The sequence below is a fragment of the Pantherophis guttatus genome, chromosome 2 (genome assembly GCF_059756535.1).
Source record: "Pantherophis guttatus breed Tessera chromosome 2, ASM5975653v1, whole genome shotgun sequence".
Lineage (NCBI taxonomy): Eukaryota > Metazoa > Chordata > Lepidosauria > Squamata > Colubridae > Pantherophis > Pantherophis guttatus.
Genome location: NC_142064.1, coordinates 162,846,953 through 162,861,612, shown reverse-complemented (window position 1 = coordinate 162,861,612; position 14,660 = coordinate 162,846,953). Strand labels below are relative to the sequence as shown.

General features: G+C 36.8%; 1 protein-coding gene across 2 annotated transcripts in view; it reads right to left on the bottom strand.

Moving 5' to 3' along the window:
- Positions 1 to 458: 458 nt before the first annotated feature.
- SAP30BP (SAP30 binding protein) overlaps positions 459 to 14,660 on the bottom strand; it is a 34,936-nt gene continuing 20,734 nt past the window's right edge. For both annotated transcript variants that reach the window (XM_034408651.2, XM_034408652.2), the window contains 8 exons: positions 14,585 to 14,627; positions 7,983 to 8,071; positions 6,587 to 6,678; positions 5,114 to 5,174; positions 4,406 to 4,457; positions 4,042 to 4,100; positions 2,605 to 2,686; positions 459 to 1,662 (listed from right to left, as the gene is read on the bottom strand). In XM_034408651.2, coding sequence (XP_034264542.1) covers positions 1,481 to 1,662; positions 2,605 to 2,686; positions 4,042 to 4,100; positions 4,406 to 4,457; positions 5,114 to 5,174; positions 6,587 to 6,678; positions 7,983 to 8,071; positions 14,585 to 14,627 — 660 coding nt within the window. In that variant the 3' untranslated portion in view covers positions 459 to 1,480. The remainder of the gene's footprint in view (positions 1,663 to 2,604; positions 2,687 to 4,041; positions 4,101 to 4,405; positions 4,458 to 5,113; positions 5,175 to 6,586; positions 6,679 to 7,982; positions 8,072 to 14,584; positions 14,628 to 14,660) is intronic.

Sequence of the window (14,660 nt, the reverse complement as noted above, 5' to 3'; positions counted from 1 at the left end):
ATGAGTCAGTTGTCAAGCATCTGAATGTAAATCACATGACCATTGGGATGCTGCAATGGTCGTGTGAAAAATGGCCATAAGTCACTATTTTCAGTGCTGCTGTAACTCCGATCGATCACTAAATGAATTGTTGTAAGACAAGGACTACCTGTAGTTGCTAAGGAACTTGAAAGGTACTATCCATGTGCAGCTTGCATGAAGGATTTCAAGGACCCAAATGGTTGAAGAAAAAACAGATGGTTGGACTAAAGGAGGCTCTTTATTCTCCTATAAGTATTTTAAATTTATAGCATCGAGTCTATTCTTGTTGGAATGAAGAAAAACTGGCTGAACACTTTCATCTATGCTGCTCCCCATTCCCCAATTCATGTCCAACCAAACATTCACTGGGTGCTCTGAAGTGTAATATATATCTGACAGCTACAATGTAATACAAATGACAGCAATAAAAATGAGACGCGTTTTCAAAAGTTGTTTTTATATTCCAACATTTAAGTCAAACCAGTAAGAAAGCTTATACAAATTTAGAATGATAGCATTTTTGTAATTACAGTGGTGAAAATGGCATTATTGTACAATTATGTAGTTTGAAAGTAGGGAACATAGGTAGTAGTTCAGAGGATTTACTTCTGAAACTGCCTAACTGCCCCAAAATGGCATGGTTTGTGAGGAGGGTCAGCATTGTCCAGAGAGAGAACAGAATGTTCTGGAAGTCTCTGGAAAATTCTGTTCTGAAATCAGTAAGTTATAAACATCTCTATTTGAAACCTTCGTTACTATCACACATACACAAAAGACATCTAAAATGTTTATGTAGAACTCTAACAAAAATGTCACCATACAGAGATTCAATCTGATTTCTTGTTCACATAAACCTTCCTATCAGTTGCGTTCAGATCTGCACAAAGATCCCCCAAAGACAGGAAGGGCTACTAATATAAAGTCTCAATTTTCAAAATGTTCCAGGTCCTGATTTGTGACATTTAATCTAAATGGATTGCATGGCAATAACTCATTTTAGTCCATATGATGACCTCCATGAAACTGAATTGTCACATACTTTTTTTCTTCTTAAATTTTTGAATCTTGCCTATAATTCTTGGAGGCAAACAGAAAAAAAATGTTACTAAATGGTCCAACTCAGTAGTTTTTCTTCTTAAAGAGCTTCACACTCCATGAAGATCCTAAGGTAGTGACAATTGTAATACAGTTTTCAATGAAGTATAACATTGACACGGCGACACTGCATTGCACACAGTACTGTAGGAAGCAGTCATAGCAAAACTTAAGAGCTTTTTTTCCACAGAAAAATTCCATTATACACAGGACGGTCCACTCGTCTTTTTCCTATTTTCAAACAGTCTTTCATTTCCACATCAGGAAAAGAGTGTCCCTCTGTATTTCAAAGACAGTGATTTTGGTGTCAGTCAAATCTGAAAAAAAAGCTTCAGTCACTCAATCAGTTTCTTTACTGCGCTTGTCACTGTTTTGCCTTTTTCACTATAGTGCCAACAGCTGAAATTACTGTTGTTTTGGAGCCACTTGCACTGGTGGTTACAGTTACAACAGCCGGCAATGTTGCAGTGGTTGTGAGAATGGTGGGCTGTGCTATTGTTGTCACAGGAATGGCAGAATCCCATTTGCTTTTCCTCTTCTGTGCATCTGTGTATTGAAAGAAAGCATGAATTTCAACAGGCTTCGTTAGACAAAATTCTCCTTATCACAAATTTACTTTCCCTCCGAAGTAAAATGCTTTCAAAGTCATCCCATCCCACTTCAAAATGCTGTTGGGGGAATCATTAATCTCAAATGAGTTTTCCAATTCGACAGTATCATCACATTTGAGACTAACAAATGATTGCTATAAACTTTCATGGATACTCCACCAATGGAAACCTTATTTATTTGTTTAGATTTATAAGACTGACCAACTCAAAGCTGATTTTTAAAAACAGCAAAAACCCGTAAAGAAGATTAAGAGGTGGAAATATGCATCAGAACCCAAAGCAACAATATATATCAAATGGGCACATCACCAACATATCCTGCAGCAATTTTTGAGAAATGTATAAAGGCCTGTAGGGTTAGGGCGGCCCAATCTCTGGGGTTCCAGGAGGCAGACACTACAACAGAAAAGATGTGCCTTCTGGATCTCCTCGGATGACAGTACTTAATAGCTAGGACACAAAGCACATCATCCACTGTGTCAAATCTTATGAGGCAAGCAAAAATAACAGGACAAAGGCAATCTCTTAGATGGCCAGGCCTGAGTGATCACGAGAAGGGACTTCGAGTCCAGGAAAGGGTACAACTTACAGCATCCCAGATGAATCTGAAGGCCATGAACCTATAGAAGACCCTCCGGTCCACAGTTGTCATGTGATAATTGAACAAAGGCTGTGAAGTCCAGGAAGACTCCACATTGAATGCTAGTCTTGAAGAGGACTATGTAACCTAAACAACCTCCAGACACTGAACATAACAGCATCATTTGTTTGACCAGTGGTCAAGATGCACAATGTTGAAAGAGTGATGGACAAATGAAGAAGCGGGACTTCATCAAATAAGGAAGAACAAAAATTCAAATCTAGACTTCTCACTTACCTCCACCTGCAGTGCTAGCTGTTGTGGTGGTTGTAGAAGGAGCATTTGTTGTCCCTTTCTTAGTGCCTGTAACAAATTCAATCTAAAAAAAAAAACCGAAGAGCCATTATACTCCGTGCTTCTGATTTTTATCCAAAGGAATTAAGAACATGTCCCCCAAAATTATTAAGAACACATCTTTGCTCCTATTCTCAATTCTGGCAGAATCACAGAGATTCAATGCATGAGACTCAGCTATTTACCAGGAAATAATAATGATTTTTCTTCATGAATAGCAGACAAGAGGGGGTCTCCTCCATTTTCTTATTTGGTCTTATTTAAATACTAGCTCTCTCAATTAGAACAAAAGGGGTTTAAAACAATTAATTAGAACTTCATACTATTTAACAATAAAAACATAAGGAAATTAGAACTCCTAGAAAGCATGTCTCTTCAAGCATAACCTTAACAATTTGCATCAACAATAGCAAAACAGTGGCTGGGAAAATCCCAACAATCTCATCATACTTCAACAAGTCCAAGATCATTGGACTTGGAGGCAAATCACAGAATTATGCAATTACAATACAATGTAAGGAACAATTTGAATGGCTGTGAAAAGAACCAAGGTCCAAACATGCTACTGAGAAGTCCTCATGTATATCTTGTTAACTATTTGGATAATATACACTAAATCCAGGCCTTTACTAGCTAAATATACTGGGTTCTACAGGAGGACAATCAGGTTGGTTCTGAGGAATTCCTTAACACAAGGATTCGTTTTATAAAGCTATAGATAAACATACAGATAATCCTCAACTTGTAACCACAATTGAGTCCAACATTTCTGTCTTTAAGCAAGACATCTGTTAATGAGTTTTGCCCCATTTTATGACTGTTCTTGCCACAGTTAAGAATGTGTGGTTTCAAGTGAATCTGAATTCACTTGAATTCAGGTTTCAAGTGAATCTGGTTTCAAGTGAATCTGGTTTCCCCATTGACTTTGCTGTCAGAAGGCCGCACAATGATCACATGGCCTTGGGACACTGCAACTGTCATAAATATGAGTCAGTTGCCAAGTATCTGAATTTTAATCACATGAGCTTGGGGATGCTGCAATCGTAAGTGTGAAAAACAGTCATAAGTCACATTTTTAGTGCCATTGCAACTTCAAATGGTCACTAAACGAACTGTTGTAAGTCAAGGACTACCTGTACACAATACACAAATATATATAAAGTTGGAAAGTGCCAGGTTATTGGGAATAGAAACATGACTATATATCTCCATACTTACTTCTCATCTTTATCTATGCTTTTGGAATACTTGAAATATCTGTCATCTTTGGTCGAGAAAAGAATGTCTAATTTGCTTAATTTAATTAACTGCAGATTTATCAAAGTACAACCGGGGGAATGCAACACTTTAATTCTTTACATTCCAAAATGTAACTGATACCTTTGTTCGCTCTTTCTTGGCTTTTTCTAGCTTGTCCATTTCAATTTTCTGTGCTTTCGCTGAAAAAAGAGCCACATAACAGTAAATACACCCAACAGATTCAAATATGTGGGTCAAAAGAAGTAGTATCTCAATATTCTCAGCATCAAACCTTATCTATTAAAAACATTTGTTCTCCAGATTACAGAATACTGCAAGTTTCCTCTAATTCAGCTAAAGGGGAAATAAAAGCCATAACTAATGCTTTGAGCTCTTTGAAAAACAGAGAGCATACAAAGAAAATGCATTATTTTAACCACACGTTTTCTCCATTTTACTAGAACTTAGAAATCTAGAGAAAGCATGGAAGAAAAATCTTCAATACCTAGTGCCTCATAATATGAATCTTCAGCCCACCCATGAGGATCAAACATGTCCTAAAAGAAAAAAGCAGAAAAAAAATCCCTGTTACATATGTAGATTTTAAATTATGCAATATTTAAAGAAAAGAAATCCCCTGACTTTACATCCTAGTTAAGAATAGCTTATGGATTTATGGGTATTTTTAAACAGATAAAAACTAGAATCACACTGTCATAAAAGATTGTGCTTTTTTAAAAAAAATCTTGTCTTTTTTATATATAACTCAAGGCAGTGAATATATCAAATTGTGCTGTGATGGTGGGAATTACAATGGACCACAAATTCTGAGAAGCAATGGTTCTAAAGCTTCAGCTGTATGTATGTATGTATGTATGTATGTATGTATGTATGTATGTATGTATGTATGTATTTTGTCCTAGCTACAAGAAGAATAATTCATAATAATGGCAGAATGGTGAAGATAGTGCCTATTTGTGTGTTTACAATATATCATACAATATATCATACACAAATACAATCCCTTTTCCTCAGTTACTATAAGTGCTCCAGTTTGGCAATACTCATTTTTTTCCTCATGCCACAAAATAAGAAGCTACTCCTAGTCAGAAAAGTATATAATCCTCCAAGCTAAGTGGGAAACAATTTATTTTTATAATCAAGAAAATATCTCCAAAACGTTGTGGTGATCCAGTCTTTTAAATCTACTTACCTTTGGATAATTAGTGCCAAGTTCATCAATTGCACAAAACTGGATCAGCTTCTCATAGATGCTGAAACAAAGCATTGCAACATATTATTTCCATTATTTCATGTCCCATTTCAAGTCACTGAATAGTTTCTGACTGGCTTGAAGTAAACCAGTATGTGTTAAGACATACCATATTTTTCGGACTATAAGACGCACCTAAATTTAGAAGAGGAAAACAAAAAAAAGTTTTTGGCCTCCAAGTGCCCCATTTTCGGCCCTCTATTTGGCCCTTTTCCAGCCTTTTTTTGCCCGTTTTTTTTAAAAAAAAAAACAGGCTGAAAAAAACCCCTAGAAAATGGGCCGAAAAAACCCTCAAAAATGGGCCGGAAAAAGCCTTGAAAATGGGGTCAAAAAACCCTCAAAAACGGGTCAAAAAACCCCTAGAAAACGAGCCAAAAAAGCCCCAAAAATGGGCCGAGGAAAGCCCCGAAAACGGGGTGCGCGAAGGCCAAGAAACAGCCAGCGGGTGGGCAGGGCTTCGGCAATATTCAGTCTATAAGACGCACAGACATTTTCACTCCCTTTTGGGAGACAAAAAAGTGCATCTTATAGTCCGAAAAATACGGTATTTATGCTCAAAATTGATATTGCATTGTATTAGTTATATTGTTTTCAGGAAGCTTGGACAACACGCTAAAAAGAACGTCTAATTTATTTCTCAGAGGTCTGTGGAAGAAGGAAAGCAGAAATCAAAGCTGAAGCTTTCCATGACTACACAATACTATCTACTATTGCCCTTCAACTTCTACAGATGAAATGTTCCAAATCTCTTGCCTACAAAACGCATAGCCAACCATTTAACTGAACTTGGGGGAATGATTAAGAATAAGCCCCCAATCATTTGTAGGAAATGGTCTTTCAGAACACAGAATGTTTACATGGCTTGCTTAATCTCCCTATAGAGCACGCATGTCCAACCTTTTGGCTCGTCTGGGCTGCACTGAGTGAAGATGAATGTACAAATAACAAGTTTCTTTTTTCTAAAATATTTTTTATTATGATCTCGTGGGGCTGCATTACCAGCTGTCCAGGGCCACATGCGGTTCTTGCGGGTGGTACCTGCCTACTATAGAGGATATTTTGGGGGGCGGGGGGGGGGAGAACCCAAGCATCAACCAGTTTGCATATTTTCATGAAGCTTAGAGATATATTTTACATAGAAAACCAATTCTGATAATCTTTAGCCAGTTCCAGAAACAAAAACTGTTCTCCCTTCAGTCCAACCCCAACTCATGAAGAGTCCACAGATATTCTCCAAGTAGTAGTACAGTATATACTTCTGGACGCCGAGCCTTCATTGTTGCATATAAATGTGAGAGCTGGAGCTTACTATGTCAATATTATGATCCCGGTGAAGCCCTTGTATGAACATTTGGCATTCACTCAAGTTTTGAATTCGGTGGCCTACAAATGTGCTCCCAGACTACTACTTACCTGGGATTTCGGAACTCTTTTTTCCTTTGAATTATCAAGTTCATATCCATTCCTTCCTTGATTTTCCTTTCATATAGCTTCTGTATTTTGTCCTAAAGGAAAAATATAGGAATATAAGCAAAGGAATGATAATAGTTAGGTATATAGGAATGAGAAGCTAAATTGACACTTTCCGCCCAAAAAAGCAAGAGATGAAGGATATAGAACTTAGTACATTCCAGATGTTTTGAATTGCAATCCAGGTAATTCTCAGAAGACAAGGTCAATGGTTCTCAAGAAGAACTAAGGTTCTTAGCATCTTCTCATTATTGGCTGTATTAGCTAGTGCAACTTTGGGTTTGTGTTCAAAAATGTCTGAAGAACCACAGATTCCCTAACCCCGTTTTAATTACACTGCAACAGTATAATATTCATAATCTATTGTGTGTGAACTAGACTGCTCTTGTACAGATAATTGTTGAACTTAAAAAAATAAACAGAGTAACTATAATTGTAATTATGCATGGTAAGATATTAACAGGAATATTGGTTGATAAACTAAGAACACGCGTGCTTAGGCTGTAAAAAAATATATATCTAGAGTGCAGAATGTCTGAAAGTACAAACACTTCCTTAATATATGTGAAAAGTCTCTTAAGAGTTCAGTGTGCAACAGCTTCTCTTGAAAGGAAAAAAAAAACCAGATACCTTGGTACACAAACACATTCTTCCCTCTTCAAAGAGTGTTCTTCAGAATCCCATACCAATAAGCTGTTGCTTTACTCTGTTTTCCCCAAAATAAGACATCCCTTGATAATAAGCCCAATCAGGCTTCTGAGTGCATGGCAATAAGGCCAAGCACTTAATTCAGGGTTCAAAAAAATATAAGACAGGGTCTTATTTTTGGGAAAACACGGTAGATATTGTTAATGATTTCAGCCCACTTTGTGTTAAAAAGAATCAGGATGAATATGTGAGTGTCAAGTGACAACTAATTGTACAGTGGTGTACAATTAGTACAATTCAATTTTTTTTACTACTGGTTATGTGGGCGTGGCTTGGTGGGCGTGGCATGGGAAGGATACTGTAAAATCTCCATTTCCTCCCGATCAGCTGGGACTCGGGAGGCAGAGAATATTTCCGCTACTGGTTCTCCAGAACTGGTCAAAACCTGCTGAATACCACCTCTGAACTAACAGCATCATTTGGATTAATAGCATCTGACAGACAGGACCTCTTTACAATTACAAAGCTATTATATATAGGAGTGAATATGAAAGAAAATGTGCATGGTTAAACCTTTATACAAGACTCCTGAAACAGATACTTTTTGCAGAATCTCAGATTAAGATGGTGATTAAATACACAAGATCTTAGTGATTAGAAAAAAGAAAAAAAAATTCAAGGAAAATCTTACCTGTAAGTGGTTGGAACATCGGCCTTGTGGTTCTGGGGGGATTTTGATCTCATCAGGTGACATGTTCCTTACCCGCTCAGAGAAGGAAGCTAGAAAGAAAGAGGCCATCAGAATTAAAAATTATAGCACATTAAGTTTATTTGTAAAAGTTGCATTGTGATATTAACAATAGATAATCCAAACAAGTACCGGTAAGTGGTTCCTAAAATCTGGGAAGCAAGTTAATTGACAAATAAGCATGCATACAATACACTTCTCTCTGTATATAACTATATAACTATAATTTTCACAATCTCCAAACACTTCCTATTGGACACTTTGGCTAGAGTTGATAGAAGCTGCAGTTCATACTAACTGAATATTGTAGGGATCAGGACTACTGGTGTTGTCATATAACCAAAATTTGCATTTCATCACCTATAATTTTGTAAGCTGCCTGCAGTCATCCAATCCATTACATTTTTTTAATGAATACATAAATTAAACAGCCTTCAATATCACAGATGGTCAATTCAGAAGTTTTTCCATATATAGGCAACTGTTTGTGTATTTTTCCTAAGTATTTGTTAAACAAGGATGTGATAGTTGGACTAAAATGCGAAAGCCTCAAGATGCTACAAGATGTTTGTTGACATTCTTCATTTAAAATACATTGCAAAAGGCATAATCTGATAAATATTCAGCAGGGTTGTGTATAGGCTATAGACAACAGAAAAATGGCTCCTTTTCTAGGTATATTATTCCAAGGCAACGTTGTGTACTGGACTCCAGTTCTCCCCTCGGCATGAAGCTCTGCCTGTAGTCTGAAAAGTTCATTTGTGAGAATATGTTTTCGCTGAATTTTCAATTGTTACTATAAAGAACATGATAGGGTGGGGCAGTTCATGGAAAAGAACAAAACCGCTTTTCATTCGTTTTTACCATTTTAATAGTACTAATTGCCAAGCCTCCTGATAGATTGCATCTTTATTACCTTTATCTGCTGTCTATGAAAAAAAAAAAACCTAAGTAAAGGTAAAGCCACAATTCTGTATATAGCTTACTAATACGGTAGTGACTCTCAGCCAGGCCTCCATTGTGATATATAGGTAATATATTCATCTGAATTTCTGTTCTACTGACAAGTTTTGGAAATTTGTTGAAGATGCTATAATTGGAACAATTCCTCAATTATATTTTCTTTTAGGATGGTATGCAGGGTTGAATTCTCCAGCAGTCACAAGTGACAAAGAAATGTTCTTTGACATTTCCAGAGAATGTGTTTTTATGCGAAAAGAAATTTTGCCAACATCTCCAGAGAAACGCGAACTGGTTCCAGAACCTCCTGACAACAAGCTACAGACTTACAGCTACTGTTGTGAGAGTCTGGCGATTGTTTTTAATTAAGAACTCCACTTCAATAGGGGCTGGTGAGGCAAAAAGCAAAACACAAATGATGTCTATTGATCTTGGAGATTAGACAAGAGTTCAACACCTGGGACAAGATGAGGGTTTTTTTTTTTTAATTTCATAAGGGCAAAATCCTGAATGTATTACTTAGCCTACACTGAAATCAATGGAGAATGGAGAACATAAGTATATATTTACTGTGTGCCACCTGTAAACAAAAGCTTTAGATTTATCTAAAACTTCTCCTTACGACCATTTTACATTAAAAAAATGAAGAAGACATGTTCAGAGAAATCACACAGAAACAGTGTGCTGCTTAGAGAGCAACTTAACAATCAAATAGCAAATACTAAACAGCAGGTTCTTGAGCAGGGTGGATAAAAATCAATGATTTTTTTAAAAAAATAAAAAAAAATCAGATTTTTTTAATTTAAATTGGATTTTTTTGATTTAAATCGGATTTTTTTGATTTTTATCGAATTTATTTTAATAAAAAACTTTTGGGGTAAAAATCTATCGTAAGATAGTTTTCTATTTAAGATACATAAATAATTTAGTTTATTCAGCATGAAATGGAGCTTAGTTATGTAGCATGAGGCTGTATATTCTGCAACACTGGGACTATCGGTGAGTCAACAGTGGGTCAAAGGAGTAGCAGAGATGACAGTTGCTCTTTAAAAATTATGATTTAAATCGAGTTGCTTTAAATCAAGCCTTTTTACTAGTGATTTAAATCATGATTTAAATTGTGATTTAAATCAACTCAATTTAAATCAAATCCACCCTGTTCTTGAGTATGGTGTATTCTATGCTCATTTTGTAATAGGTGCCTCAAGTCACCCTAGGTGGCCCAATGGGTGAATCGGTGCAGAGTTTTTCTGAATCAATTTAGCACACTAGGTAATATATTATACTAGTCCTTTAAGAGAAAGGCAATCAAAGAGAGAAAAGGGTTATAATATATATTAAACAGCAATTAGTGGGGTAGGCAAAGCATCTATATGGGTATTTAAATCAGCTGGATGCCTAAGGCTAAGATTATTACAGTATAGAAAAAGAAGAAAACAAAGGATAATTACATCTGGTATTTTCACTCCAGTATCTTTCCTTTGAAAAGGAGCACAATGCCAGGATGCAATGGTAGACATTTATGTATTCTTCATTATGCGATTTTGGCAAAGATGAAATTTTACTTTTGTTGAAGCCCAATCAGTGACATTGGCTGCAACCCCTGCCAGGGTGTGTACCCTTGCTGCTTTCCAGTCTAAAGAATACTGCCTTGGGAATCCAGGATGTTGACTCTAGACATGACTCACCCCTATGAGTCCAACCAGAACATTTGCAAAATAAATAATTATCCATACCTTGCAGCTATGGTTTTGACAAAAGGTTTGACTAACGCAATGCAAGCCACTTTAATAAGCTGGGACTTGACTGGAGTTAGAAATGTATCACTAAATATCCCAACATCAGCAGTATAGGAAATCTGCTTATACTGCAGAGATAAGCTTTATTAGTAGAACACTACCTAACATTAGTGAATCTTTTCTAGGGGTTAATGCACCAGGCTAGAAGCTGGGAGACCATGAAGTTTAGCCACATCTAAGCCCAAAACCAGCTGAGTGACTTTGGCCAGTCACTCTCTCTCAGCCCTAGGAAGCAGGCCATGGTAAACCTTGCTAAGACCTTGCTACAACCTTGCTAAGGAAACTACAGGAACTTGTCAAGGCAGTCGCCAGGAGTCAAGACTGATTCAAAGACACAAAACCTCCCCTGCTCGACTTAAAGGAACTCTATAGCTGTATCATCTTGCATTTCTCCAAACCAAAAGCCTTCATTATCTTATTGGTATAGGTAGTCCTCGACTTACAACCACCACTGAGTCCAAAATTTCTGTTTCCGAGAGAGGCAGTTTGTTAAGTCTTGACCCATTTTATGACTTTTATTGCCACAGATGTTAAGTGAATCACTGTAGTTGTTAACACGGTTATAAAGTGAATCTGGCTTCCCCATTGACTTTGCTTGTCAGAAGGTTGCAAAAGGTGACCACGTGACTCTGGGACACTGCATCTGTCATAAATATGAGTCAGTTGCTAACCTTTCAAATTTTGATCATGTGACCATTGAGATGCTGCAATGGTCGGAAGTGTGAAAACTGGTCTTAAGTCACTTTTTTTCAGTGCCGTTTGAACTTTGAACAGACCCTAAATGAATGGTTTTAAGTCGAGCACTACCTATACTTCTGCCACCTATTAATAGGGTGCAGTTTCTCCGCAAATCAACTACAGGTCTTTCCTTGTGCCTCACAGAGAAATTATAGTATGCCTTTATTTTCTGAAAACCGAGTTTTTTCATTAGTTTTCAAGCTTTTCTTCTATGGATGGATGAATAAGGTTTATAGCAACCATTTGAAATCGACTGTTTCCTCAAAGAAAGCCTTTCTGTGTAGCAACCCACTAGTTATTTATTTCAATCAAAGGACTGTCAGCAACTTACAATTACAGCAGTAACAAAACATCAACAATACAATTACACATCCAAGTAAGCAATCATAAGAAAATTAAAACCATTCAATAAAAATCATAGGAACAATCAATAGATATGCAATAATGTACATAGCGACATTGAGAATAGTCCCATTTTGAATAATTTCCTAAAGCAAAATAAGGTTGATTATTTTTGCATGTCATCCCTATAGCAGAGTAAGAAATTCTGCAACATGAGTTGCAGAAAGGGCACCATTATTCAGGTCCGTGCTCTAAACTGTGATTGTATTGCCTGCATCTTATCTTTACAAAGCACAGAAGAACAGGGTGTGTTTTCACTTCTATATCAAAACTTCCCAACCGTTTTATGAATGGTTAAACATCCTAGCATAAAATGGCTGCAAACTAAGACGCGGGCAATATAGGTGCAATCAATCATAAAAAGTTAATGTAAATCATGATGGCAATATATTATAAAAATATAGTTCTTACTTTACAGAAGGCATACAATGAGACTGAAACTTGCCTTTTGCTCCATGGAATGGGAGCTGCCCATGTTCAAGGGAAAGCAAGCCAATTAGCCTTCTGCAAATTAACTTCAGATAAATGATTTCAAAGTTATTTCTCCAAGGTCACTCGTAAGTCAAACCACATATTCATTGCCCAAATCAAATGCCTGTTCAATTAACATACTATCTACTACTTTTCCCCTCCGGCAACTTGCTAAAACTTTAATTTTTCTCTTTATTCCACGGCCATCAATCATTTTCAACTGTTTTGTGATCCTCTTATGAAAACTGATTCATTCATGCACTGCTATGCCCCACTCCTATCTATTTCTGCCTTCCCCTCCCCCCCTTCCCCCAATTTATGTGGCAGTTCTGAAATCCCTTTTACTTTTTCATATTTTCACTGAGCCACTGACCATGCTATAGTCTAATGTGTTGGGCTCTAATCTCCCATCATTGTCATATCTCAATGATTCTGGTGTTTGGAAGATGGCATTTAACTTGGGCACCACTGCCAGAAGTTCAGTTCATATATGTATATTAAAGTGTAGGCATATATATGTATATGGTTGGAAGAATAATTAAGAGGGGGGGAAACTAGTTCATTTTAGTGTTCATTAAGTGGGGTTGGACTGGACTGGACTGGTACGATATAGACTGAAGACTCCGGGTTAGCCACAGACTTCACTGGATAGCTTTGGGATGCCCATCTTCCCTCAGAGCAATCTACCTTACAGGATTGCTTTGTAAGGTGTAAAATGAGTAGAAATCATCATGTAAGCTGCCTCGAGCAGTATGGGTATCTGCATAAAAAACAACAACCGCAAAACCTGACTGTAGTAAAATCGTAAGAAGCCAGAGGTAGAACAAAAGCCAAACATTTAATTTTCGAAGGAAACATGCTCAAGCTTGTAAAAGAGAAAATACGAGAGTATTGTGCATATCTCTCATGTTGAAATGGTCTTCTGCTTTAACTATATTGCAAAATTATGCTTATACCTAAGTTTTTACTAAGTAACATTAACGAAGGAACAAGTGCTAAAAAACAGGGGTCAGCCAGTCTTTCACAAAATGGAATTGTCTTATCTAACTTATGCCTGGCTGACGTACTGCACCTACGTATTCAATGTGCACAAAAATCTTTGCAGAAACAATAGGGAGCAATGGATTTTAAACTGGCATTCTCCTCAGTCCAAAACTGTTTTGAATCGTATGCAAAGCAGAGCAGGTTTTCTTACTTTCTGGTAGCAGCAAAACAGACATATCAGGAGCATCAATGTGCCAATCAAGCATACATTTTGCAACAGATATACAGTTAACTAACTTATTCGTGGATTCAGAGATACACAATGAAATCAACATATTTTAATATCAATTCTTGATAATGTTCTTTTCCCACCTCTTGTATATCACCTTAATAATACTGGGGGAATATTTATAAGCGCTGATTAAAATCTCAGAGTTGTACCCATTATTCTTCCTAAATTATAGATAACTTGTTTGGGTCTTTGATTCCTGCATCAGGAAGAAGGATAAATTCATTTATAGAAAGAAAATATTAATCTGTGGGAAAGCAACTGAAGAGATTTGGATTTCTTTTTTTTTCTTCAAGCAACTTTTCCCAGCAATCTCCTTAGTGTCACTTAAGGATATAAAATGGGTTCACTTAATAATTAAACAGAAAATAAACAAAGCGGGTGGAATGGTAGTTCTTATGTAGTTCATGTATAGTCTTTGAGCAAAAAAAAAAAAAGTATCCCTGCTATAGTAGATGGACAGGATAAGAGTTGCCCTCTGTAGCCATTTGAGGGGAAAGAAGGAATATTTGGGACGAATGGGGAAGAACAAGCATGAAAAAGAAACGATTGCATAAGAAAAATGAGAACGATAGCTGCCAAAGGTGTAATTCTTATACAAAGGAGGAAAAGTAGCTGGTTGTGAAGAGTTATGAATAAGCATGTACTTGAGCAGACTCAAACAAAGAAGAAGAAACATGAGTAGGCAGAAAAAAAGATCCCAGGGAAGAAAAAGGAGTCCATTACTGTACATGGCCATCTTGCGAAAGTTAGGCCCAGATTGTGGAGCCTTTCTTCTTTCACCTCTATCCACTGGCCTTGCCTGATTTCATAGTGAGAAGGGAATTGTATGAACGTTCAAAATAGCATTAATCGTTCAAGAAAAACAAGGTGAGGTAAAATAATATTTTTATAGTACTTACCGACTAACTCCTGGGGATCCCTCTTTTCCAATTCCGAAAAGTCCTAAGTGCAAGCAAAGAAGAAGAAACAACAAAA